This window comes from Mastomys coucha, unplaced genomic scaffold (assembly GCF_008632895.1).
Source record: "Mastomys coucha isolate ucsf_1 unplaced genomic scaffold, UCSF_Mcou_1 pScaffold14, whole genome shotgun sequence".
Lineage (NCBI taxonomy): Eukaryota > Metazoa > Chordata > Mammalia > Rodentia > Muridae > Mastomys > Mastomys coucha.
In genome coordinates this window covers 74,958,473-74,983,242 of record NW_022196896.1, presented here as the reverse complement: position 1 = coordinate 74,983,242, position 24,770 = coordinate 74,958,473, and the positions used below count along the sequence as shown (strand labels likewise).

Here is a 24,770-nt window from a genome sequence, read left to right as displayed (position 1 = left end):
TGTCTTAGTGAGGTAGACTGTGACTGGGAAATCCATTGGCATAGTCCACTGTCTTAGTGAGGTAGACTCTAAGTCCACTGTCTTAGTGAGGTAGACTGTGACTGGGAAATCCATTGGCATAGTCCACTGTCTTAGTGAGGTAGACTGGCGTAGTCCACTGTCTTAGTGAGGGAGACTCTGACTGGGAAATCCATTGGCATAGTCCACTGTCTTAGTGAGGGAGATTATGACTGGGAAATCCATTGGCATAGTCCACTGTCTTAGTGAGGGAGACTGTGACTGGGAAATCCATTGGCATAGTCCACTGTCTTAGTGAAAGGAGAAGAAAAGGCCTTTGCTTCTTTTCAGACATGCTAGAAACTCCTGTGCCCATTCTTGATAAACACATCCCATAAATCAGAATTGGTGGATCTCTCATTGGTGTGCTGAAATACATACATATATACATATTATAGTATCTTACTCATGTCATCATGCTCTACAGACAGTAATTCACTGAAGTATGTCAGAAACACACAGTAATACTGACTGCTATGTCCACTGGGATCGCTGCCATGTAGGTGGTACAGTGATGCAAGAAGAAAACAACTAAAAGCACAAGAATTTTTTTTAAAATTTAATTAAAAATTAATTCTCTTTTTTGTTTCTTTTTGATACTTTTCTTTTTTATTGAATTGATTTATTTTTTAAACTCCATACTCCATTCCCTGCCCCCTCATCCACCCTCCGACTGCTCCACATCCCACACCTCCTCCCCAAACTCCCATCTCCACGTGGATGTCCCCACCCCCCACCTCTCCTGACCTCAAAACTCCCTGGGGCCTCCAGTCCCTTGAAGATTAGGGTGCATCATCTCTGAATGAACACAGACCAGGAAGTCCTCTGCTGTATGTGTGTTGGGGGCCTCATATCAGCTGGTGTATGCTGTCTGTTTGGTGGTCCAGTGTTTGAGAGATCTTGACGGTCCGGGTTAGTTGAGACTGCTGGTCTTCTTACAGGGTCGCCCTCCTCCTCAGCTTCTTTCAGCCTTCCCTAATTTAACAACAGGGATCAGCAGTATCTGTCCATTGGTTGGGTGCAAATATCTGCATCTGACTCTTTGCTTGTTGGGTCTTTCGGAGGGCAGTCATGATAGGCCCCTTTTTGTGAGCGCTCCATAGCCTCAGTAATAGTGTCAGGCCTTGGGACCTCCCCTTGAGCTGGATCCCACTTTGGGTCTGTCACTGGACCAAATTAATTCTTTAATTAAAGAGATAAATTAAAAGTAGGAAGGTCAAGAGTCACAAGTCACATAGCATGTTGAAGCCCAGCCTTGTCTGTATGCGATTATTTTAAAAAATCCAAAATGCAAGCAAAACAAAACACGTAAGAATTAAGAACAGCAAATATGAGCTTTCCCTCGGTTAATAGTTTTTATATGATCCCAGTAAAAATCATAGTCTGTTTTCTAACGCTGTACAAACTAAATATGAAATCCATGTGAAAAATAAGGGTGTAATGATAGGAAGGAATGTGTGGAAGACTACGGCAGTGCATGGGGCTAGCGCTGAGCACACTAGAGACCATCCACAACCCTGCATGGCTCGCATGAGAAGGAGCAGAACAACTGAGAAAGAAACTCAGATATGTGTAGAAATCTGTGTTATCAAAGCACCGGGAAATTGTACGCCCCCCCACCCCCCGCAAATGTAGTGAAGACTATATGATTACATTAAATATAAGCCTAAATTTCCAGCTTGACTTGGTAGGTGGTTTGAACCTATAACCTTAGGACTTAGGACGGGGAGACACATGTCTCAGGAGTTCAAGGCAATCTTCAGTATGTAGTAAGGTCAAGGTTTCTCTGGGATACATGAGACTGTCTCAGAATAGAAGAATAAACTTCAGATGTTTTATAGATCTTAAGTTGACAAAGGGGCAGCTAGCTCCATGCTGTTATTTCACAGTAGAGTAACTGTTGTAGGAAATACTGTGTAGCCAGAAGCCAGTGTGTGCTAAACTGCAGATGATGCTGAGCGGTTTGCTGTGAAGAAATGATACATGATTGAGGAGATTAAAGGAAGGAGATTGAGGAGACGATTAAACCATTACCCAGTGGCTGAGAAACTGAAATGTCACGTGATCATTACTCTGTGAATTTTAAAAATATTTTCATCTATTAGTTTCAAAAGATAATATATAGGATATTTTAAAGAGAACTGAAAGCACTAGGGGAATATAAGCTTGCCTGACAAGCTTTCCTACTATGAGGTAAAATCTAATAGGGTCTGTACTGTGAAGGGCATAGCAAGCTCTATCGATGGGCATGGGTTTTTGCTAGGATTTCTGTGAGTATAGTCTCTATTTTACTACTCACAGCTCTGTCCAGAACATTCCTGACATTTACCTAGCTAATGTATCCTACGTAAACAAACCAGGGTTTGCCCAAGGTAGACAAAGGTGCTCTTCCTGAATCCTCCGATAGGTCTGATTATTCCCGGGAGAGTTGAGGTTTGTATTTACTATAGTTTCTGTGGCTGAGCAGGGCTTGCACAGCCCTGGATGGCAGTGCTTTCTAATTTTGGTGTGCCTCTGAGTCAGTAGGATGGAGCTAAAATGGTACCCGGTTAGGACCTGAGTTTGCAAGTCCAGCAGTAAGCTGTCAGGTGAAGGCGCAGCAGATGTAGGGAACCCGCGTCGAATCACAAGGTCTTAAGGTAACAGTTACTGGGCTGTGTACATAATCTGTGTGCAGAATTTGACAAGCCTTAAATAATGGTGTCATTAAACTACATGAATTCATGGAAACTTGTACAGCCCTCAACAGGAATATGCCCACACTCCTGCAACTTTATTAATTAGTTTGCCAGCATTTTCCAAGGCCTTGGAAAGTAAGATTTTTTTTTTTTGATACATATATGGGGAGTCTGTAGTAAGATTTGCAATGTCTTAGAATAAGGTGGGCCACATGGTATGGAATTGACTTTGGAATGTAACCAAGTGAGTAAATAGGTCAGAGAAAATGATGGCTGCTAATGATGTGTTTCCCCTTAAAGGCCCAGGAGGGAAATATTCATAACACCGTGATGCTAGATAAACAGAAGGAGCTGGACAGTAAGGTCAGAAATGTCAAGGATCAAGTCATGGTGAGTACTGACAGAATACATGCGGTTTTGGTTTTGTTTTTTTGTTTTAGTTCTTTTCCTACAACCTTGGAAGAAGTTTCAGTTTCTCTGAGTGTTAACCTAGTAACTAATAGTTGAAAAGAAAGATCATTCTAAAGTTCTAAACCAGGAGAAAACCAGGTCAGCTGCATGTCTTATAACTCTGCTTTGGCTTCTAAACCCTGAGCTTTTTCTTCTTGGTGGGGTCACGCAGTCAAGGTTGACTCTGCACTCATTGTCCAACAAGCTAGATGCTGCACGTATCATCCCGTGTAGCCACATTTCTCACAGGGCATCCCTGGAGTTACAGGGGGCTTCAGGATGAACAGGACCCGCCTTCTAGAGCACTGTTTCACCCTAAGACTCAGAGCATGAACAAAAGCCATTTCATGCAAATCTATCTCAACACATTTCTGATTAGAATAAGATGTTTACAGCAACTTTAAGATAAATCCTCAAGGTGGTGGATGGCAGCAAATGACTGGGGGCGGGGGTCCCTTCGTGTCTACCCTAGCTGAGGGGTGGTCCCTTCGTGTCTACCCTAGCTGAGGGGTTCAGTAGGACTGGGGGTTCCCTTCATGTCTACCCCAGCTGAGGGGGAGTCCCTTCATGTCTACCCCAGCTGAGGGGGAGTCCCTTCATGTCTACCCTAGCTGAGGGGGGGTCCCTTCGTGTCTACCCTAGCTGAGGGGTTCAGTAGGACTTGGGGGGGTCCCTTCGTGTCTACCCCAGCTGAGGGGGAGTCCCTTCATGTCTACCCTAGCTGAGGGGGGGTCCCTTCGTGTCTACCCCAGCTGAGAGGTTCAGTAGTGTCTGGGCAACAGGAGCATGACCTGGACTCAGGGGCTTTGGACAGCACCCTTCATAAACTTGGATTCATGCAGCGGCTTTCTTCTGCAGCATTAGGGTAATGCTTCACTGAATAGAAATAAGTGACCTTAATGTGGAAATAGCCAGGGAAATCCAGAGGACAGATATGTAGAAAGGTGACTAGATCCCAAACAAATGAGGCTAATTTGAAGGGTGAGTATATGATTCCTCATTTAAGCTGAGTTGTGTCTCGGTAAGAAGACTCTAGTAATCCTGGTGAGCATGCCAGGACTTTCCCAATCTCCCTCATGTCTGCTCAGCCTTCTTACTTGTGAGGGACAAGGTTATCCATGAGCTTGTTTTCTCTATTGTACGCTTCACAATGAGATTATTGAAATCATTGAAAGACATTCAAATATGATGAGGACGGATTGGGAGATAGCTCATGGGTCAAATAAGCATGAAAACCTGAGTTCAGATGCCCAGAACCCATTTAATAAGCTGTGTGTAGTAAATTACAACTGTAACTCAGGTTTACTATGGTATTACTGATGTCACTGAGGCTAGCTGGCTGCCAGCCTAGCTCCGGGCTCAAGGAGGGAACCTGTCTCAAGGAAATAGCAGAGACTGACAGAGAGGGATGCTCAACATTCTCCTCTGGCCTCCACATGAGTGCGCGCACATACACATACACAATTGTACAGAGAAATAAAAATTTACACCCTGAACCGGATGTTGTAAGTTTGATAATGTTTTAAATTTTCTAATTTTGGTAAATGATCTTTTTATAATTATAAATCTATTTTAGTGTTAAAAATACTTGCTCATCAGGATTAATTACTACATCACTTAGAAATCAATTTCATTTCTGCTTTAGGCTAACTTATAAGACTCTGGGGAAGTAGAGATACAACAAAGAAGACATTCTTTTTTGAGCTCTTAACTAATAACAATGAAAAATAGTTTCGATGGTGAATGATTGTGCTAAAGGGTGCAATGAAAACGTGTCCTTACCACTGAGTGAAGTGGGCAGGTGGCATCCAAGAGCTTCGATTTCAGAGTAACCCAACACAGAATATTTCTTGGAGTCGATGGTAGAGGACATGTTTCCTAGGGAGCTTCATAACAATTTGTTTCTTGTTCAATCTAACAAGTCTACAGACATTCATTTTCAGAAGAGATGCTCACTCAGAGTTGCCTAGAGTCAGTTTCTTCCCAGTCAGTTAAAATAAAAGTAGAAATGTTTGGATTTAAACGACCCACTATTCTCCGAAGTCCATAAAATTTTCACGGCAGATGGGCCAATATGAACTCTCCCATCATTCCTGACTGTTTTGGTCTTTAATGATGTAGAGGAACATCAACAATGTATGAAGCATATTATTTCTGCCCTTTGGAAGATTGTAGATTAGCTCATAGCGTGGAGGATTGATAGCACCCCCAATAAACAGAAAACACTTCTTCCCACCATGGTACTTAGGATGTGTCAGTGATCTAGGTTCAAGGTAGGCACAAAACACCCGCATGCTCTGGGAGAGTTGGCGAGCAGTCTGCACCCACTTGTGTCCTTCGAAGTCTCCACTTCTGTTCCATAGGGATGAGTGCATACAAACCTCTGAGAAAGTTCTTTGACTATTTGAAATGAGTATTCCTGATTTGGTGTTAGGAATACAGTTGTATTCACAGTCTGGAGGACTCGAGGAACTTGACCAGGGCAGCTTGTTTGAAGCTTGGAGGACTAGCCTGTCCTTCTTGTAGCTCTGGATATCTCATTCATCTCCTGAGTGCTGACAGGCCAGTGGCACCCATACTGTCTCATTGGTCCACTTTCTGGATCCGCCTAGATCAACTGTCCACAAGGTCATGTGATCAAGCTGATGTCTGTTCAGTCAGTTTTCCCCAAACTCTTCTGCATCTCACTTAGACCTGGGCTCAGCTTCGTTAGCACGGGGGCCTGCGACCTACAGACAAGCTGATGCATTTCTTTAGTAATCTCCATCCCCCAAATGACTGTAGATCCATAAGGAGGGGATGCTGGGAGGAGTGGGGTCAGAGCTCCCCAGCTTAACTCTCTGCTGTTTCGTGTCATTCAGCCACAGATAAATTCCCCAAGCTAAAACCCTTTCCTGGTTTCTGTTTCTGTCCTCATCTTGATGGTTCCATCAGTAAGGGATGCACGAGGGCTAAGCTCTCCTCACATCATGCTCTCGGCTGGAAGTCACAGGTTTGTCCCACCCTCTGAAAAATGTTCTTACACTCCTTATTATTGAAATATTTTGTGTAAAAGATTGGAGTTCTATAAGGATGGCCCGTCTTTCAGGGTGTTAGAAAACTTATTTATGTCTTTATCTGCAGTGCATAGAGCATGAAATCAAGACCCTAGAAGACTTACAAGATGAATATGACTTTAAATGCAAGACCTCTCAGAACAGAGGTGAGTATCCAACAGTGCCCACTGGCTGCTCTCTCCCCTCACTACATTAGTAAACACCAGATAGTTTCAGACTGATTGACTGCTCTGGGCTTCTGGATGACGGAGGCCAGTATGTTTCAAGCGTTCAGCTGTGCTGCTGGTTTGGACTGAGATGGTTTTCCTTTATAGCACAGTCCTGTCTGGTGCCTTACAGTGTGAGGCTCATAGCACTACCCTCCAACCCCCAGCAGTGACAATCAAAATTGCTTCCAGTCATTGGCAGATGGCTTCAAGGGAGGAGAACAAAGTATTTGTTGGGAAAGACAGAATGGTACACAACTATAGTTTCTATATCCTAACATCCATGAACCCTGCAGAAGTGGCTCCGATGTGGCTGCAGCACCGTGTTTTATTGTCACCACTTGTTTTTTGTTTTTTGTTTTGTTTTTTTGGGGGGTTTTTTGTTTGTTTTTGTTTTTGTTGTTGTTGTTGTTTTCAAAACAGGATTTCTCTGTATAAGCCCTGGCTGTCCTGGAACTCACTCTGTAGACCAGGCTGGCCTTGAACTCAGAAATCCACCTGCCTCTGCCTCCCAAGTGCTGGGACTAAAGGCGTGCACCACCACCGCCTTTAACTGTTGCACTTAACTGTTCTTAGGATAGACAAGGGGAAACTCTGTCTTAGTTTCTTTCCCTATCGATGTGAGAAAATCCTCTGAGGAAAGCAGCTTAAGGGAGTTATAGCTGCAGTTCCAGGCACAGTTCTTTACTGAGGAGTAGTCAGCTTGTAAGAAGCTGCTCACACTGCATCTACAAACAGGAAGCAGAGAGACACAAATGCACGCCCTGTAGTTAGGTTCCCGCTTTCCCTTGTATAGTCTGGGATCCTTGCACAGGGACTGGTCATGCCCTCAGCCAAGGTGGCCTTTCCCACATCAGTCACTGTAATCAAGGAATTCCCTCCCAGGCTCTCCGGGAGCCTGTCACCCAGTGATTTTAGATTCGGTCAAGTTTACAGTTAACATCAGACTTTGCGTTTTTATCACGTTTTATCCAAGTTTGTGTGAACCGTGGTTTTAGCTGGATTTATCTTCTTTGCACATTTAGACTTACCCCCTGTTCCTTCATTCACAGAAAGTGAAGCCAACGGTGTGGCGAAGAGTGACCAAAAACAGGAACAGCTGCTGCTCCATAAGATGTTTTTAATGCTTGACAATAAGAGAAAGGTAGTGACCGCTTCCCCGTCATGGAGCATACATTATGGACTTGAATTGCTATTTTCTTTGTGTGTGAGGGCAGAGAGCAGAGGACAGCTATGTGACTCCTGGGAGTCCAGCCTGGGCTCTGCAAGCACCACTACCTGTGGAGCCAGCTCACGGGCCTGGAAAAATTAGGTCCAGCAAAGTGTGAAGAGATACGCGCTTTGTTTCAAAAAAAAAAAATCTCTCAAAGTTCAGTAGTTACACATGAATTTACTCCACCTTGTTCTTCCTTTCCCTTTAGGAAATAATTCACAAAATCAGAGAGTTGCTGAATTCTATCGAGCTCACTCAGAACACTCTGATTAATGATGAGCTCGTGGAGTGGAAGCGAAGACAGCAGAGTGCCTGCATTGGGGGACCGCCCAACGCTTGCCTGGATCAGCTGCAAAGCTGGTAAGATTTTCCCGGAGTGGAATATTGGCCGCTCATGTGTGGACCACAGACACTCATCGAGAGTGCCTTTGGGCTGGTGGTCAAATGGGCCCCGGTCGACACTGCATCGGAGACCTTGACATGTTCAGCTTCTTGCCTGAGAGCATTTGGAAAGAACAGTGTACATGTGGTTGTGGCCGTGTTCAGCTATGTCTGCCTGATTGCCTGATTTCGACCATACAAAATCCCAAATGAATAGTAGTTACTGAGCTCACCGACCAGTTTGAGACCTGATATTTATTAAAAGCAAAATACCTATTCAGGCAGTGGAGTCACATGCCTTTAATCCCAGCTCTCAGGAAGCAGGTGTGAGTTCCAGGCCAGCCTAGTCTCTGAGTCTATAGAGCGAATTTCAGGACAGCCAAGGTCATACAGAGAAACTCTGTCAAAACAATTTTTTTCCAGGCTTAGATGAATTACTAGTTTCTTATGGTCCATTCATCCAGTCATCCATCCACTATATTATCTGTGAATGTTGGCTGAATGGCAAACACTTTTCTGGGACTCCAACACCCCAAAAAAGATTGATTTGGGAGGCTTTCTCCTCAAGAGCTTTGCACAGCTGAGGGTGAAGGGCGTACTTTAGGAAAATGGGGAGGAACTCTTTCCAGCAGGCAATTCCTGTGGTGGAGAACACACAGAAGTGGCCTGCTGACTGGCTGGACAGCGCTGAGGAGACAGAAGTGAGATGCGGCAGCAAAGGAGCTGCTGCTGCTCATTGTGGAAGATCAACCCCTTTCCTGAACTGGCTTCATCCACTCAGCTGGCCCTGGAGAGCATAAGCATGCTTGTATCTCCCACAGGGGCTCCATTTTCTCTGCTTCCTCATTTATTCAGAAGGGTCCCGGGTGGCGGCCTAGAGGACAGAACAGGAACAAATTTCCTGCTAGCAAGTTACAGTAGTCCAGGTGGCTAGCCTGTTTCTTCTAGGCTGCCCCAATCCAGGTCCTTCAGTGTCTCTAAGAGGCCTTGCAGCGGCTATACTGACTCTACACAAAACCTTCAGTGGCTCCTTGGTATATGCCTGAGTCACCCGAAGGCATCTGCTTTGCTGCTCTCCTGCCTGTCTTCTGAAAGAAAGGAATCTTTTGAAAGCTTAGATTCTTTGAAGTCTCTGGTCACCTGGAGCCCTGCCCTGATTATCTTGCTTTGTATCTCAGTTAGGGTTTCTATTGTTCTGATAAAGCACCATGACCAAAAGAAACCTGGGGAAGAAAGGATTTATTTCAGCTTAAAACTCTGAGGTTACACTCCATTACTGAGGAAAGTCAGGGCAGGAACTTAAACCAGGAACCTAAAAGCAGGAAATGAAGCAGAAGCCATAAAGAAGTGCCGCTTGCTCGGCCTGCTTTCTTTATTTCTTTTGTTTGTTTATTTGTTTTGTTTTTTTTCTGAGACAGGCTTTCTCTGTGTAGCTCTGGCTGTCCTGGAACTCACTCTGTAGACCAGGCTGGCCTCGAACTCAGAAATCCGCCTGCCTCTGCCTCCCAAGTGCTGGAATTAAAGGTGTGTGCCACCACTGCTCGGCCAGCCTGCTTTCTTATACACCCCTGGATAAACTGCTCAGAGTTGCCACCAACCACCATGGGCTAGGCCCTCTCACATCAGTCACTAATTAAGAAGTGCTCACAGGCTTGGCTCAGGCAGTCTGATGGAGGCACTTTTTCAATTGAGGTTCCTTTTCCCAGAAAACTATAGTTTGTGTCAAGTTGACAAAAGACAACCAGGATAGTAGCTCTCAGAACTGTGCAGCGAGAGGCCTTTGACCATATTATAATTCTTCAGGGCATGCCAGTTGTTTTCTACAAGTAACCGAGCTTAATGCTGCCACAGGCCTCCGTTTCTCCTTGAGTGAAGTGTAATTCCACGTGGTGCCCATCACATGTGTAGATTCTGTGTTTCTCTCATCCAATGTGTTTTGGGACTGTTGCTCCCTGAGACCCCATGTCTCGTACCTTCCCAGGTTCACCATTGTTGCAGAGAGCCTGCAGCAGGTCCGTCAGCAGCTTAAAAAGCTGGAGGAGTTGGAACAGAAGTTCACCTATGAGCCCGACCCTATTACAAAAAACAAGCAGGTGTTATCAGATCGCACCTTCCTCCTCTTCCAGCAGCTCATTCAGAGGTAAGGCCAGGCAGAGCGACTATCCAGAAGGCCATCTCTGTGGCCATTTGGACGGCTTGGAAGGGTTTGATGGTGTGCCGTGGAGTTTAGCTACTCCGCTTTGGCTCTCGGCAGTGGGTAGTGCACTTCCAGCCGCCGGCCGGCTCAGGGACTCTTTGGGTTCTCGAATGGAACACACACATACATTACATTAGCTTATTTTTGAAATGCCTTGGCTATGTAAGGACTGGGCACTTCTAATCCTCCGTCTGCTGTACTCCTGGCTAGACCCCTTTTAAATCTGCCTTTGACTTTGCGGCTCTGTTGCCTTCTGTGAGGCCCCTTGGTCTCTGCTGTCCAAGGTGCTTCTGGGCAGCCCTCTGGGGCTGTTTTTCCTTTCCTCCTACATTTCGGATGATCTTCCCTCTGCAGCTCTTAAATCCATCTCTTTCCCCTCAGTCATGGCCATTCTGTTTCTCCAGCCCCCTTCAGCCAAGCCCGTGCAAATATAAGGGTTTCGAACTGTCACTCTTTGCCCAGCCATTGGCCGCTGGCATTTTATTGATCAAAAACCAACTGAGGGCAAGGACTTTCAGTGTCTGGATCCTTAGATTCCCGATTAGGGAACCAAATCAATTCAAGGCATTGGGAACAATTCCCAACATGACGGGCTCATCAGTTTTTAATGGCACTTGATTCTGTGTGCATCCCTTGCTTACGCCCATGCCTCTTCCTTCTTTTGTTTTCTTAGGAAAGGTGTAGTAGTTTTTACTCTTTCTGCCCCTTAGCCAGTATGTGCCAGGCCCAGCAAGTCTGACGTCAGATGCCTGCCCTCTTCTCCCTGTACAGTGACCTCAGCCTGCACCAGGCTCTCGTATCCTGCCTCCCATCAGCCTTTCTCAGCCTTTCCCCCTAGGCTCTGAGACCCTCAGCAGGATTTTGGTCTGGTCCACCTGGTAACCACATGGATTCTGCAGCTACCCCATTAGGCCCCTTTTCCAAAGTGACCCATAGGCCACTCTACACTTGCAGCTGACATTACTTTTTCCCAGTTTGTCAGACTCTCAAAATATTATTCAAAGCTCTAATGTTTTTAGTCCTTCAAGTGTTCCATCTATTGTCTCTTTAGGGGAAAGTTACTAATTTATTTTTTACTGTGTTACCTGTGATGAAAATGCTAATTTATCTGTGTTTCCGGGATATTGACAGCTCCTTTGTGGTGGAACGACAGCCGTGCATGCCAACTCACCCTCAGAGGCCCCTGGTTTTGAAGACTGGGGTGCAATTCACTGTGAAGCTGAGGTAATGAAAATACAGTTCCATTCGCTGCCTGTCCCAGAATTTGTGCCTTTAATTCCCACCCCTTTTTTCATCCTGACTTGCTTCAAATTTATAATACTCTTGCCTCAGCTTTCCAAGTGCTGGAATATATCTAGCCCTTTAATTTCCTTTTATAAAATGGTTCTAGGGCTTGTGAGATGGCTCAGCGGTTAAGAGCACTGACTGCTCTTCCAGAGGTCCTGAGTTCAATTCCCAGCAATCACATGGTGGCTCACAAACATCTGTAATGAGATCTGACACTGTGTGTGTCTTCTTGTGTGTCTGAAGTCAGCTTCAGTGTACTCATATATATAAACATAAATCAATCTATTTTAAAAATGGTTCTATAGAGTGATCTAGAGAAAACAAGTTTTGAGTAGTCATTTTAATATGAAATCTTTGAATAGCCAAAGTTTATACTCAAACTACAAGTATTTAATATAGTTGCACATATACGCATGTGCCTCTTTTTTCTCATTGTAAATATAGGACATTTTTATAGCAAAAAGACCTTAGTGTAGGGAACCTCGAAGTCAGATCAAGAACCCCATGACCAGATTCTCAGCACAAAGGGAATTTATTTTACCAAAGGGACAGAGGACAGTGATAAGGAACAAAGACAGGCTATAGAGGAAGAGTGAGAAGAAGAGGGAGAGGGAGAGGGGATAGGAGAGAAGGGAGAAGGGGGAAAAGGAGAGGGGGAATGTGTATTTGTCCCAGACTGGGACAAAAGACTGTCTCTGGATTGAGAGGAAGCACATATGGCCCATAGAAAAATGGCTGTTTATAAAGGTAAAGGGGGAACCTCCATGTTAAGATGAGTTGTTTAATTTTAATTGGGCATGTTAATTAGGTGAGCCAGAGGGGCTTTTAATTGCTGGACTTGACTTTGATACTTAGATAGCTGGACCTTGCTGGTCAGTCTCAGGAGGGGGAAGTGGCCAAGTGAGGGAATAAGCCTCGGCGGCCAGCTTCAGGAATAGAGAGTCTAATGGTCTTTTGCAAGGCAGAGTAAACTGAGGAAAAGGGCAAAATCTACCAGAGCCATGTCTGCCACACTCAAGCTGACCAGAGTGCCTTCTCTTCGACTTTCAGAAATGCTTGTAGACAAAGTTCCAGGCAGCCTTCCCCAGATGTGCATAGGCTCGCTCATAATAGAGCTTTAATGAGCCCTAGACAAGACGCTGAAGTAGTGTGTGAGTGTAGATTGTGGTGTATACATTTTTCTGGTGAGTGAATTCATCTCTTTCACCAGGCTGTACCAGTGTTCTGTGATCTAAATATCTGTGGACAACTGCAGTAAATAACCCATATCTATCCTCCCATAATTTTGTACCCACGTGTGCATGTTTCACATCTAGGGATATGTACATAAATATATGGCATAGAGCATTTCAAGTGTTAAAATTAGGACTACGTTTGTACTCAGTCTGCTTTGGTCCCTGCTACAGTGGTAGGGATGCTCTGGAGTGCTCTGGTGTGTTCTAAGGAATGGCTGCCTTCAGTAATTACTGCTCAGGAGCCGAGCAGCCTGGAAGAGCTGGGCTTGTCTTCTGTGAGGTGCTGCTGCGGGCGCATGGAGGCTGTTTCTCTGCCAGGCAGTCCTGTAACACTCATAAACACCAGTGGAGTCTAGCATTCACAATGGACAGGAAAGGGGAAAGCCACTCTCCTCCCCCCCACCCCACCCCCGCTCCAGACCAGAGGCCCCAAGCTCCTTCCTAGGTCCCTAGCTGTCAGAGTGGAGGCACCTGGCCCTAGTCCACTCTCTTTCTACATCCCTGTTGCCATTCTGCTGCTTTCTTTCTTTCTTTCTTTCTTTCTTTCTTTCTTTCTTTCTTTCTTTCAAATATGGAAAGCTTCACGAATTTGTGTGTCATCCTTGTGCAGGGGCCATGCTAATCTCTGTATCTTTCCAATTTTAGTATATGTGCTGCCGAAGCGAGCACCATTCTGCTGCTTTCTGATTATGGGTAGTAGTTGTCATTTAATTTCTTGGTGGTGCTTTGTATTTTCTCCCAACAGCACAGGAAATTAAATATAAGTTTTGTAAAGAGTGATACTCACTTTTTGCCCATATAGTATCAATAAGAAGTGGAAATTTTGATTAAAACTATGTTGACGGGTTATGTAAAAAAGCAGCTGTAGCTGTTTTTTTTACTAATGTCTTATTAGAGTGGAAAGTCAGTTCTGTGTTTTGTTAGAGTTTAATGTTAGAATTGTCCCAGCATCGCCAGCTAGGGACGGACTACAAATGTACGTGAGAAGAAAAGCCAAAAAGCTATATAAACCTGTCAGTTCATCTTAACAACTGTAATCTAAAAGTGGGGAGAGTAGTTTATAGAAATGGTCACTGTTGGGGAATTTGCATAGTAAATCAATTTTAGTCAATGGCTTTTGTTAAGGTAATGACTATTACTTTTCTCTCCAGACTGTTGGTGAAATTGCAAGAGCTGAACTATAACTTGAAAGTGAAAGTCTCTTTTGACAAGTAAGATTTCTTCTATCTTATCTAGGATGCTATTTAAAATGCTGGTTCTGTTTACCTCGCCATCAAATAAGCAGATTGGAAACTCTTTCCAGGACCAGGGCTGCCCTGCAGGTCCTGAGGCCATGGCCTATAAGGAGAGGCACCTAGTGGGCTACCAGGGCCAACACTAGCCATCCTAGCAGGCTTCGATAACTGGCACCTAATGGGCTACCCAGGGCCAACACTAGCCATCCTAGCAGGCTTCGATAACTGGCACCTAATGGGCTACCCAGGGCCAACACTAGCCATCCTAGCAAGCTTTGATAACTGGCTCCTTCCTGAGGACTGGGTGCTTTGCCTAGAGCATGTGCTCTCTAAACTAGAATAAACGAAAGAGCAAACAGAGGGAAGGAGATTGCCCTCATCAAGTGTTAAAGCAGTTGGGCTTCACACAGTACACCTCTTAGGCCAGTCCCAAAGACGAGGCCCTTAGTGCCACACACACAAAGATCCAGGCTTGTGTATCTGTAGCCCGGGGGCAGGTCGTTCCTGGGGTGAGGTTAGGGCCATCTGAGAGAGGCATGAGGGCAAGCGACGGGGCTGGGTGGGAGGCACAGTGAAGCCTGCTGCATTCTCTTATGTTCAGTCCCCAGCACTGAAGGAAGAAGAATGGGAAAAACACTATCTTGTTATTTTCCCAAAATCACTCCAGACAATAGGGAATGAGGTAAAGCTTAGTTGCTTTGTGATGTCCTCTCATTTCTGGGGCAACAGAGCATTGCTGTCTCTGGGTCACCAGTGCTGAGACAGGGGACAGTGCTGAGATAGTTCACTGAGCTCCTTAGACCTGCTAACCATTTATGCCTCACAGTTCCCCATAGTGTAGAGTTGGCAGCAGGCTGTATAAGAGAGAAATGCCAGGCAGGTGGCTTACCACTCATGACATTCAGTGTTACTTGACCTCACTGGCATGGGCGGGAAGGAACAAGTGAGCGAAAGGACAGGGACCACAGTGTATAAGACCCCTTGTTACTTTGTACATATTTTAGGTGAGTTTATGAGACCAGTCTTGCTCCTCAGCACACGCTGGTCTGGAGCTCATGGTCTTTTGCCTCTCTCTGTCTTCTGTGTGTCGAAGGGTAAACCACAAGGGGCAGTGAGCTAGGAAGTAACTACAGTACCGCCCACAGCCAATGTAGTTATTTTCTCTTTTGTTTATATGACTGTGTATTCATATGCATCTATTTTGTATCTATTAAATCTTATTTCAAATTTACGTATTTTTTTTACAGAGATGTGAACGAGAAAAACACAGTAAAAGGGTAGGTGTAGCATGTGCACCATACTTGGCTATCCTGCTTGTCTAGTAGTTCGAAGCATTTTAAGGATTTATGTCTTGCATTGTATAGATTTCGGAAGTTCAACATCTTGGGTACACATACAAAAGTGATGAACATGGAAGAATCCACTAATGGAAGTCTGGCGGCTGAGTTCCGACACCTGGTAGGTAGAGCGGTTTGCTGGTCCTTTGGAAGTCTTACAGTATCGGCCCCTAGACTTTCCCTACTGTGGGATCCTGGTCCCTTCTTCATACCGAGTCTCCTTGCTGTGTGTTTTGACAGGGGCTCTACTGACCTCAGTAAAGTGCTTTATAAACTTGCATGTGCATGAATTATCTAAGCGCTTGCCACCTCCTCTCTGAGCAGCCCCTGAGGCAGTATTCTAAGGAAACCATCCCCAAGTTCAGTCTTCAGTTCTCCCGCCTTCCGAGTGTGTAGCAGCATGGCTACTAGCATTGCAAGAGAAGGAGACCTCTTTCCACTGGGTGGAAGGGTGATGCTTTCCTCTGGTCTCCATAAACCCAGTGTTGGGGCTGAGTCTGAAAGGAGCTTAACGGTACCTTTTCACTGGGTACCAGCTTGTGAGCTCCAGACTTCATAGCTTGAGAGCTACCTGGGAGGTGAGAGCCTCCATTCAGGTCGGAAGTCTGAGAGTGTCCAGATTGGCCCTTTAAAGCTCAAGGATTGAAATCTGAACTGGGAGACTAGGTCAGCCCGGTGTGCTGAGCCTGATCTGGAAGACTCTGCAGAGACCAACAAGAAGCTGTTTCGTGTGCCTGGGGCCATGAAATCACGGCTGCTGAAGGTGCTTGGTGTGCGTACCATTGCCCGCAGAAGGAGCAGGCCTTGGTCCTGAGGCATCTTCTCCCTCAGAGTACCCATACTCCACCGGGCTTCGGGAAGAGACACTCTTCCCTCTTGTTCTGAGGAGATAGATTGTCACACCTTTCTTTCTAGTTCTGACTGGGAACTGATCTGTGCATAAACGCATCAACTCTCATGATTAACTTGCCATTTGGTTTCCTCTTTTACAGCAACTGAAGGAACAGAAGAATGCTGGGAACAGAACTAATGAGGTGAGCACCTGTGGGGTGGCAAGCGGGTCCTAATAGAACAGGTCCGTTTCGAGAGGACGCATCAGAGTCCTGGGACCCGACGTGGAAGAAAGAGCACCGGGGTATCTGTGGGGATGATAAGAACACTCTTCCTGTGTGCTCTCTGGTTGAAAGGCAGTTTAGCCCACAGTCTCATTGGCCCTACAAAGACAGCCAACTCGATGGGGTACGGTAGGCTTTCATATTGTTCACCTGGGTGAAGAAATGAAGACCCAGAAGTTAGCATGGTTTACCTCAGAAATGCACAGAAAAGCTGGAGAGGATGAAGGTGACTGTCTTGCTTAGGGTTTCCATTGCTGCAAGGAAGTACTGTGAACAAAAGCAGACAGGGGAGGAAAGGGTTTATTTGGCTTAACTTCCACATTGTCCATCTCTGACAGAAGTCCGGGGTAGGAACTCAAGCGGGGAGGAACGGGCAGGAGGATATCTGGCTTGTGCTCCTTTGTGGGTTCTTTTCTCTTCCACCCTTTTTTTTTAACTTCACCCTTTCAACCTCCTAACACTAGATAAGAGAGGAAAAAGAAGGACAGAGAGGAAAGGAAAGAGATCCCAGAATAAAGCGGGGTGGGGGTGGGGGTGGAAAGGGATGTTATTGTTAGACGACTTCCTGCTGATTAGGGCCACCCTCCAGGCCCTTACATACCCTCTGAAACGTCCTAGACTTCCAAATGTCACCCAGTTGCAGAAACTATCTATAGCTGGCAAAATTGTGCTTCTGCTAGAGCCGAAGGCAAACCAGTCAGCTGCTGAGGACAGTCTGAAGCAGCCCCACACCCCACACCCGGGGTCAAAACGAAAACACACTCAGAATAGTTCTGTGTTTTTTAAAGAAACCAAAAGTTCCGAATTTTCACTACACAGGAGCTGATGCAGAGGCCATGGAGGGGTGCTGCTTACTGCCTTGCTTCCTATAGTTTGCTCAGCCTGTTTTTTTTTTTTTTTTGATAGAATCCAGTCCAGGGGTAGCACCACCAGCCACAATGGGCTGGGCCCTCCCCATCAATCACTAATTAAGAAAATCTCATATAGCTGAACCTTATAGGGGCGTTGCCTGAATTGAGGTCCCCTCCTCTCGGATAACTCTAGCTTGTGTAACGTAAAGTTAGCCAGCACAGTGACCGATTCTGAAGACCTTGTGTTGCAGAGGGTTCCCTGCCCTTGCGTCTCCTACATTGCTTTGTCATAGATCCTGTTTTACAACCTGGGCCTTAGAAGTTATGTTCGTGATAATTGAAAAATGAGAAATGGTTGGGCATGGCAGTGCAGGCCTTTAATCCCAGCAGTTGGAAGGCAGAGGCAGGAGAATCTCTTGAGTTGAAGGCCATCCTGGCCTACAGAGTTCCGGGACAACCAGGGCTGTTACACAGAGAGAGGGGCTTTGGGGGAAGAAAAGAAGGGAATGAGAGATGGACAAAGGGATAGTCTGGGCCTGGGTTGTTTTGAAATTGTCCTTAGAGCACACATTGTTGGCTGTTATTCCATATGACGGCCACTGGAGGCCACTGCAGCTACGAGACAAATGCTGGTCTGTGCAGCACAGACAGCATCTCCTTAGCTGTCTTTGCCACCTCCTAGGTCTAGCAGCATTCTCTACAGTTCCAAAATGGTGTGACACAAAAGAGCTGTGTATGAAGTCACTTTGAAACTATCCCTCTCTACCAAACCAAAGCACTTAGGACCAAGCATATGTGGGTTAATTTGCACTTTCAGGAGAGGCTCTGACTTTTAAGACCCACCCTCACCCCCACTGCCCCTGTAAGGTGTGTAGTCTGTGGGAGTGGGCAGATGGCTGGAGGTCAAGGGGTCATAGCTGTGGATAAACCCACTTGTGGCTGTCCCTTTCTCACTGGTGTCTCTGTCTCTGAATACATAATCCTTGCCGTAATTACAGTCGCCTTTGAAGAGCACCAAGAAGCTTGGAGTAGTAAAAGCTGGGATTATTATTGAGTTCTGAAGTCCAAGTTCTGGATCACAGCTGATTTTAGGGTCTCTGCAACCTATCTGGCTTTTGAGAGCTGTTTTCTTTTCCTTTTGAAGGGGCCTCTCATTGTCACCGAAGAACTTCACTCTCTTAGCTTTGAAACCCAGTTGTGCCAGCCAGGCTTGGTGATTGACCTCGAGGTAAGCTTTACAGCTTCCTAAGGGAGAACACACTTAATCTTTACCTCCACAAAGGCTTAGTTTTCAGTTTTTATTTCAGAGTTATTTACCTAATTGTTAAAAAATGATGATCCCTTTAAAATTATTAATATTTTAAAATTTTCTGAGTATGGGTGTTTTATCTGCATGTATGCCTATATACCACATGTATGTGTGATGCCTGCAAAGGCCAGAAGAGGGCATCAGATCTCCTGGGACCCAAGTTACAGGCAGTTATAAGCCACCATGTGAGTGTTAGGAATCAAATTTGGGCCCCTGGAAGATCAAGATAGTGCCCTTAACTACTGAACCATCTCTCTTGTCCCCAAAGTGATCTTTTCCAGCTAATACTATGTTGACATTAATGATCTAGGAAACTGGAGACTTGAATTAACCTTAAAATTTTGCAAAAGAAATGTTCTGACTGTGCCGGTCACTGTTGAGTGTTTAACTACTAGGAGGGAGATTTAAATGATTTCAAAGTCTTTGTTCACTTTCAGACCACCTCTCTTCCTGTTGTGGTGATCTCCAACGTCAGCCAGCTCCCCAGTGGCTGGGCTTCTATCCTGTGGTACAACATGCTGGTGACAGAGCCCAGGGTATGGAAAACCCACGTGCTTTAGTATAGTTAACCAGGGCCGCTGCTGCTGGCTGCTCCCATCACCAGGGTTTGGGGAAGATAGTGTCCTGTGGCATCACTGAGGGCCTTGTGTGATGGGAAAATAGTCACATGTATGTGCTGGCCATGGGAACAGTGATTTTCCTTCCATGTGGCTTTATGGATGCACTCAGGCAGTCGATGTCTTTATTTTTCTGGTTGTAGAGGGAGTCCTTCTGGGTTGCTTGTTCTAAAATGTATGCTATTTGTTAAATGGGCAGGCATTTTATTAGAGCAGGAAGACACTGCAGACTGGCTAGTTGATTCTCATTAGGAAGCACTGTGTTCCATAAAGTAGTCAGGAGCTCTGGCTAATCAAATAGAGAATCATTGCTCCCAAGGGAAAATTTAGAGCTCAGCTTCCGTAACCCTTCAGTTGAAGCACTCTTGGCAGCCCGTGTATAGGAAACGTGAGTGTGCTTCTTTTTAAAGGCACCTTATCTAGTCGATCTGGTGACTTGTTACACTGTAACACATGCCTGAGTGAAGCTTATCTAACATACTCTCTCCATAATGTCCCTCCAGCTTTCGTGTGCCTAGCACTATTTTAAACAATGATGTCACTAACAAAAATAAAAAAAAAAAATGTGAAAACCAGAGAGGCCAAGATAATTGTGAAGTGTAGCAAAACACCAGGATGTTGTTTTGCTCTCTCTTAGCTGGGAACATTAATCTGTGATCACAAACTTGCCTCAAGTATTGAGTTTTGGAGTTAGAAGTAAGTTATAGTGGATAAATAGATTCTCATGCGTGAACCTGCTAATTCTGAGGATTCTCATCCCCAGCTGTGACTGCCTGTGTGTCACATAAGCCAGCACTGAGCTCTGGGGCAGGCTGCGTCTGAGCTTTCCCTGTGGCAGGTGGCTCCTTTGTAACTCCAGTTTCTGGGTGTTTTCTTTCCAGAATCTCTCCTTCTTCCTGAACCCCCCGTGTGCACGGTGGTCCCAGCTCTCAGAGGTGTTGAGTTGGCAGTTTTCATCAGTCACCAAGAGAGGTCTCAACGCAGACCAGCTGAGCATGCTGGGAGAGAAGCTTCTGGGTATGATAGGGCATGCACCCACGAGTCAGCTTTCTCCTTCAGTCATTCTTCATGCTGTTTCTTAGGGGTAGAAGAGTGTTAAAAATCCATTGGGTGTTTTAACTACAGCTGATGTAGCCAAGTGAGATCAAGGCTTTGAAAACACTATTGAGTCCTGGTAAAGGAACAATGACCCTTGTTCTCTTACACTAATATGTCTGAGCCAGGATCTTAGAGGGAAATTTGTAGATTATGAGCCTGAAATATGACTATCAATGAGCAAGGAGAGCTCTTAACGTCCTTAGAAGTAAAAGAGGAAAATCCCTTACATAAGAAAGCTCCAGGCTTACAAACCCCAGGCTCTTACTGCAGCTGGGCTGTGGTTGCAGGAGGCAGAGCCACAGCTTTGTCTGAGCAGTCAGGACCGTGGTAGATGGTTCTCTCAGTGGCTAATGTGGGAAGACTTACTCATCATCTACAGGGAAAAGTCAAAGCCTTCCCTTATCGCCAACAGACCTTCCAGTGAACCGGAGTATCCGAAGCATGTCTTTAAAATTCCATCAAAACCGTTGTCCAGGTTTGCTGTCTGTGTAGCAGGGTGATATAGACGAAGTGGGTCCTTCTTAACTGGATGTCCCTGGAAGGGTCTTCACTCACATGTGCACATTAATGAAGGTCTAGGATCTTGTTCTGTATCCACATTTGATGAGATGCAAGGATTTTTTTTTCCTGTTTGTTGTAGCTTATCTGTGGTTTGCTTTAAACAAAGTAGTGGACTTAACACAGCTCAGACCACATGCTGTGTTAGTTTATATGGCTAATTATGTTTATGGTTTGTATCAGTTTGAACCACTGTCCAATTTGTGAGAAGGCTGAGGGAATGCCTAACTACAGTGAGCTTATAAAATGCCCTGGAGGTGATCTTCGTCTTATTTTGAACTGTACATTTAATCTGTAGGGCTTTTGGTGGAGAGGGACTTCATGTAGGCAGTTAGAGGAACAATGGGAAATGGTGCTAGCTAGGGTCCAGGAGGGCTTCTTCACAGAGCCTTCAGGGAGACAGGGATCATGCCAAAGTCAGGTCAGCCTGAAAGGGTGTGTCCTGGGGTGAGATTTATAGAGATCTGTCTGCTCTCTGGGAAAGGAGCTAAGAGGCACCAGATGGCTGGCTTGACGCTTTAGCTTTCTCTGCAGTTTCATAATCCAATACTCAGTAATCCCCCATGCATTCCTTCAAGCTTTTGGAATCAAACCAACAGACAACAGTGTGGTGGTGCACATCTGTAGTCTCAGGCTGGTGGAGTCAGAGGCAAGGATGGGAAACAATGAGTTGAGGCCTGACTGAGCTACACAGGGAGACCCTGTCTTAGAAAATAAAGGGGTGAAACAAAACCACCATTGGTAGGTTTTAAACTGCTTGCTGGTCCTCTCAGTCTGTGTAATTGCTGGTCCATTTCAAGTTAATATACCGGAGCATAGCACCTATGATGCAGTCACCCTTTGCAGTAGATACAAGAGCTCTCAGTTCAACTAGACCAGCAGGTCAATTTCTGTTTGGTAAAAAGGCTATTTTTGTTTACTTGTTTGTTCATTTTGTTTCTTTGTTTTTAGGTCCTAATGCTGGCCCTGATGGTCTTATTCCATGGACAAGGTTTTGTAAGGTGGGTACTCCCTGGGTTTTACATCCTGACTCTTGAATTCTTCCCACTCTGGGAGCTCTCCTATTTCTCTCTGTGGTCCTTCACTGTTTGCTTACTCTGGCGGGTTCGTCTGTCCCCCTCACACCCACTAGGACAAGTTGTTTACTTTCCTACAGGGCAGGAGATTGGTCTGCAAGCAGAGCCGGGCAGGAAGCACCTGCCTGAGTGATAACATTCTTCCACATTCCTCACACCAGCCTCTTAATCATCAGGGTTTTGGCTAAGGCCGTGTGAAACGTGTGCTGTGGAGTTGTGCAGAGCCGCTCCAGCTGAGGGCACTTGCACAGGATGGCAGTGCCCTGCAGGAGTCACCAGCTGGAGCTGAGCAGCTCATGCTGGCTTCTGCTACAGTGAGGGCACTCTCGTTTTCCAGTCTTCTGGGAAATCATCTTTGCTGGGTGCTGCTCTTGGGAAAGGGAGCCAAAGAGGGAAAAGCAAGTCAGTAAGAGGCAGAGCGGGGAGCCAGGCATCTCGCGCGCCTCAGGAATGACTGCCACTCTTGCTTGATCTGGGGTCTCTCTGGAAGAGCAGGGCAAAGCAGTGCTTTGATTAACCAATTGTGCATTTGTATACTTTCAGGAAAATATTAATGATAAAAATTTTTCCTTCTGGCCTTGGATTGACACCATCCTAGAACTCATTAAGAAGCACCTGCTCTGCCTCTGGAATGATGGGTAAGGTCACTGAGTGCTCTTAAGGCTGGGACAGAATTCGAGCTGGCCTTCAGTATTTGGCAGGGTTTTTGTTTTGCTCAGAGACGTACACTTACCTGGTATGAGGCTCCTTGAACGGACATCCTCAGGAGATTAAGCATGTCTTAGGATCTCTCTCTCTATATTTTTAAAAGCTAAACTAAAAACAAACCTCTTAGTGCCATTAATGTATCCATTCCCACAAAAATTGCTAATATTCCAGTATTTACTGTACTGCCCTAGTAAAGAATCAGAAACCACCAGGTGGGGCGGTGCTGACCTTTAACCTCAGCAGAAACCTGAGGCAGAGGCGGGCTGATTTCTGCTCATAGCATAGCAAGTTCCAGGCAGCTGAGGCTAACAGTGAGAGTTGGTCTTTTTTGTTGGAAGGGAGGAAGGGAGGGAGGGAAGGAGGGAGGGAAGGAAGAGGGAGGAGAAGGGAAGGGAAAGGACAAAAGAAAGAAAGAGAAAGTGTTTAGCTCATTCATTCCTGGGATCAACTGATATCTCAATGGTACATGTCAGTTGACCAGAAGTGATGGTGTTGAAGATCTTTTATCTGAGGCTGCATCTCCAGTACAAGATGCATATGTAGACATTGTCATGGTATTTAAAGTCAGCAAGTAATGGCAGAAGACTCATTACCTGTTTGCCGAGCAACATCCCTGCTGCGCCATCTTGATCCTTACTTAGCCGCGAGCATTTATAAGTGAGACGCTTCTTTTAAGTGCCAGTTAAACATTTTGGAAGCATCCGTTTTTATAATATGTTCTCTCGTCAAGTGGCAGCAGTTTTCTTAGACTGAAGGTCAAAACTGGAAAATTAAATTCATGAATGAAACACAGGGTGTCTCCATTAATCTCTTTACTCTCCAGGTGCATCATGGGCTTCATCAGCAAGGAGCGAGAACGTGCTCTGCTCAAGGACCAGCAGCCTGGGACGTTCCTGCTCAGGTTCAGTGAGAGCTCCCGGGAAGGGGCCATCACATTCACATGGGTGGAACGGTCCCAAAATGGAGGTGGTGAGTGAAGTGTCTCACACATGCCGGCCTGCCACACATGTCTGTAGTCTATCGCTGAGGATCAGCCTGTTGGAATAGCTTTGGAACGGAAATAGCATATCCTATCATTACCCAACCTAGCTCTCCATAGAGACTTAGTGTGAACACTGGCGATATGCTGCCCGGAAGTGTGTTGTGGAAATGATGCATTTCAAAGCAAGGCCAAGTTTTTCCTTTCTCTCAGGGTTATTGCCTGCGGATCAAGGATGTGAATCAGTCCTATCTGCTCCTAGTTGTTGGAAAGGATCACATTTCCCACAGTGTGCAACTTCAAATTCAACTCATTCTGGAGTAAAGTGCCTGTGTGAGGACATGCTTTGTGAGATGTGTCCCTGCAGCTCCCTCCACATGCTGCTAGCAGGAACTGGGAGGGAGAGGTGCAGCTCCATCCACCTTCAAGCAGAGGAGCTGCACCTTCATCCCTGCAGTATATTAGATTTCTATTAACTGAATGGCTAAAACACTCCAACATCACCGTATTATATAGGTCGAACAGAACAGATGGGAAAAGTAATTTAACAAACTAATAGTTGCTTAAGGCTTGCTTGGAGAAACCATAGGGAAAGCTGGGTGTCCTCAGACTTTCTGTTTTCTTTGGATAGATTCTACTGATCTTTGTTCCAATGAAACAGGAAGTCTGGAATCAGGGCCTAATGCAGGCAGTGGGTGCTGAGGTCTGCCTGGTCTCTTTTTTCCTGGCAGTTCATATCCCAAGCCCACTGAGAGATGGGGCTGAGAAACTGATCAATGGGGAAGTCACTTAGCGACCAGGAAAGCTTAAAACAGTGCAGCACCAGCTATAGGGATTTAGGCTGTAGGGTAGTTAGGGGAGAGAGAGAGAGAGAGAGAGAGAGGGAGAGAGAGAGGTATGGGGGAGGGGGTGTAGGGGGAGGGAGATGGAGAACCCAAGCTCAGAGGAGTAGTGCACACCCACAGGTGGGGTTCTGGGCTCCAAACAGGAGAGAACTGAAGCACAGCATATTCCCTGGAGGGCTAGAGGGAAGAAGCAGCACAGAGCGTGTTGGTTTTGTTTCAAGAATTGCTTGTTTTAATAAAATAGGGTTTTTCTATCTGAAAGGAAAAAAAAAAAAAAACAGA

General features: G+C 45.6%; 1 protein-coding gene and 1 non-coding gene across 3 annotated transcripts in view; one reads left to right on the top strand and one right to left on the bottom strand.

Annotated features, from left to right (window-relative positions):
* The window catches only part of Stat1 (signal transducer and activator of transcription 1), a 40,425-nt gene that overhangs the window by 9,039 nt on the left and 6,616 nt on the right, over window positions 1–24,770 (top strand). For both annotated transcript variants that reach the window (XM_031367430.1, XM_031367429.1), the window contains exons 6-21: window positions 3,036–3,125; window positions 6,309–6,387; window positions 7,500–7,591; window positions 7,869–8,020; window positions 10,023–10,181; window positions 11,370–11,462; window positions 13,912–13,971; window positions 15,243–15,272; window positions 15,360–15,453; window positions 16,325–16,366; window positions 18,443–18,526; window positions 19,045–19,143; window positions 20,106–20,241; window positions 21,832–21,881; window positions 22,500–22,594; window positions 23,488–23,633. In XM_031367430.1, the coding sequence (XP_031223290.1) occupies window positions 3,036–3,125; window positions 6,309–6,387; window positions 7,500–7,591; window positions 7,869–8,020; window positions 10,023–10,181; window positions 11,370–11,462; window positions 13,912–13,971; window positions 15,243–15,272; window positions 15,360–15,453; window positions 16,325–16,366; window positions 18,443–18,526; window positions 19,045–19,143; window positions 20,106–20,241; window positions 21,832–21,881; window positions 22,500–22,594; window positions 23,488–23,633 (1,501 nt within the window). The remainder of the gene's footprint in view (window positions 1–3,035; window positions 3,126–6,308; window positions 6,388–7,499; window positions 7,592–7,868; window positions 8,021–10,022; window positions 10,182–11,369; window positions 11,463–13,911; window positions 13,972–15,242; window positions 15,273–15,359; window positions 15,454–16,324; window positions 16,367–18,442; window positions 18,527–19,044; window positions 19,144–20,105; window positions 20,242–21,831; window positions 21,882–22,499; window positions 22,595–23,487; window positions 23,634–24,770) is intronic.
* On the bottom strand, window positions 13,326–13,429 carry LOC116089529. Its single transcript, XR_004118334.1, has one exon. It is a non-coding gene; the product is annotated as a U6 spliceosomal RNA (small nuclear RNA).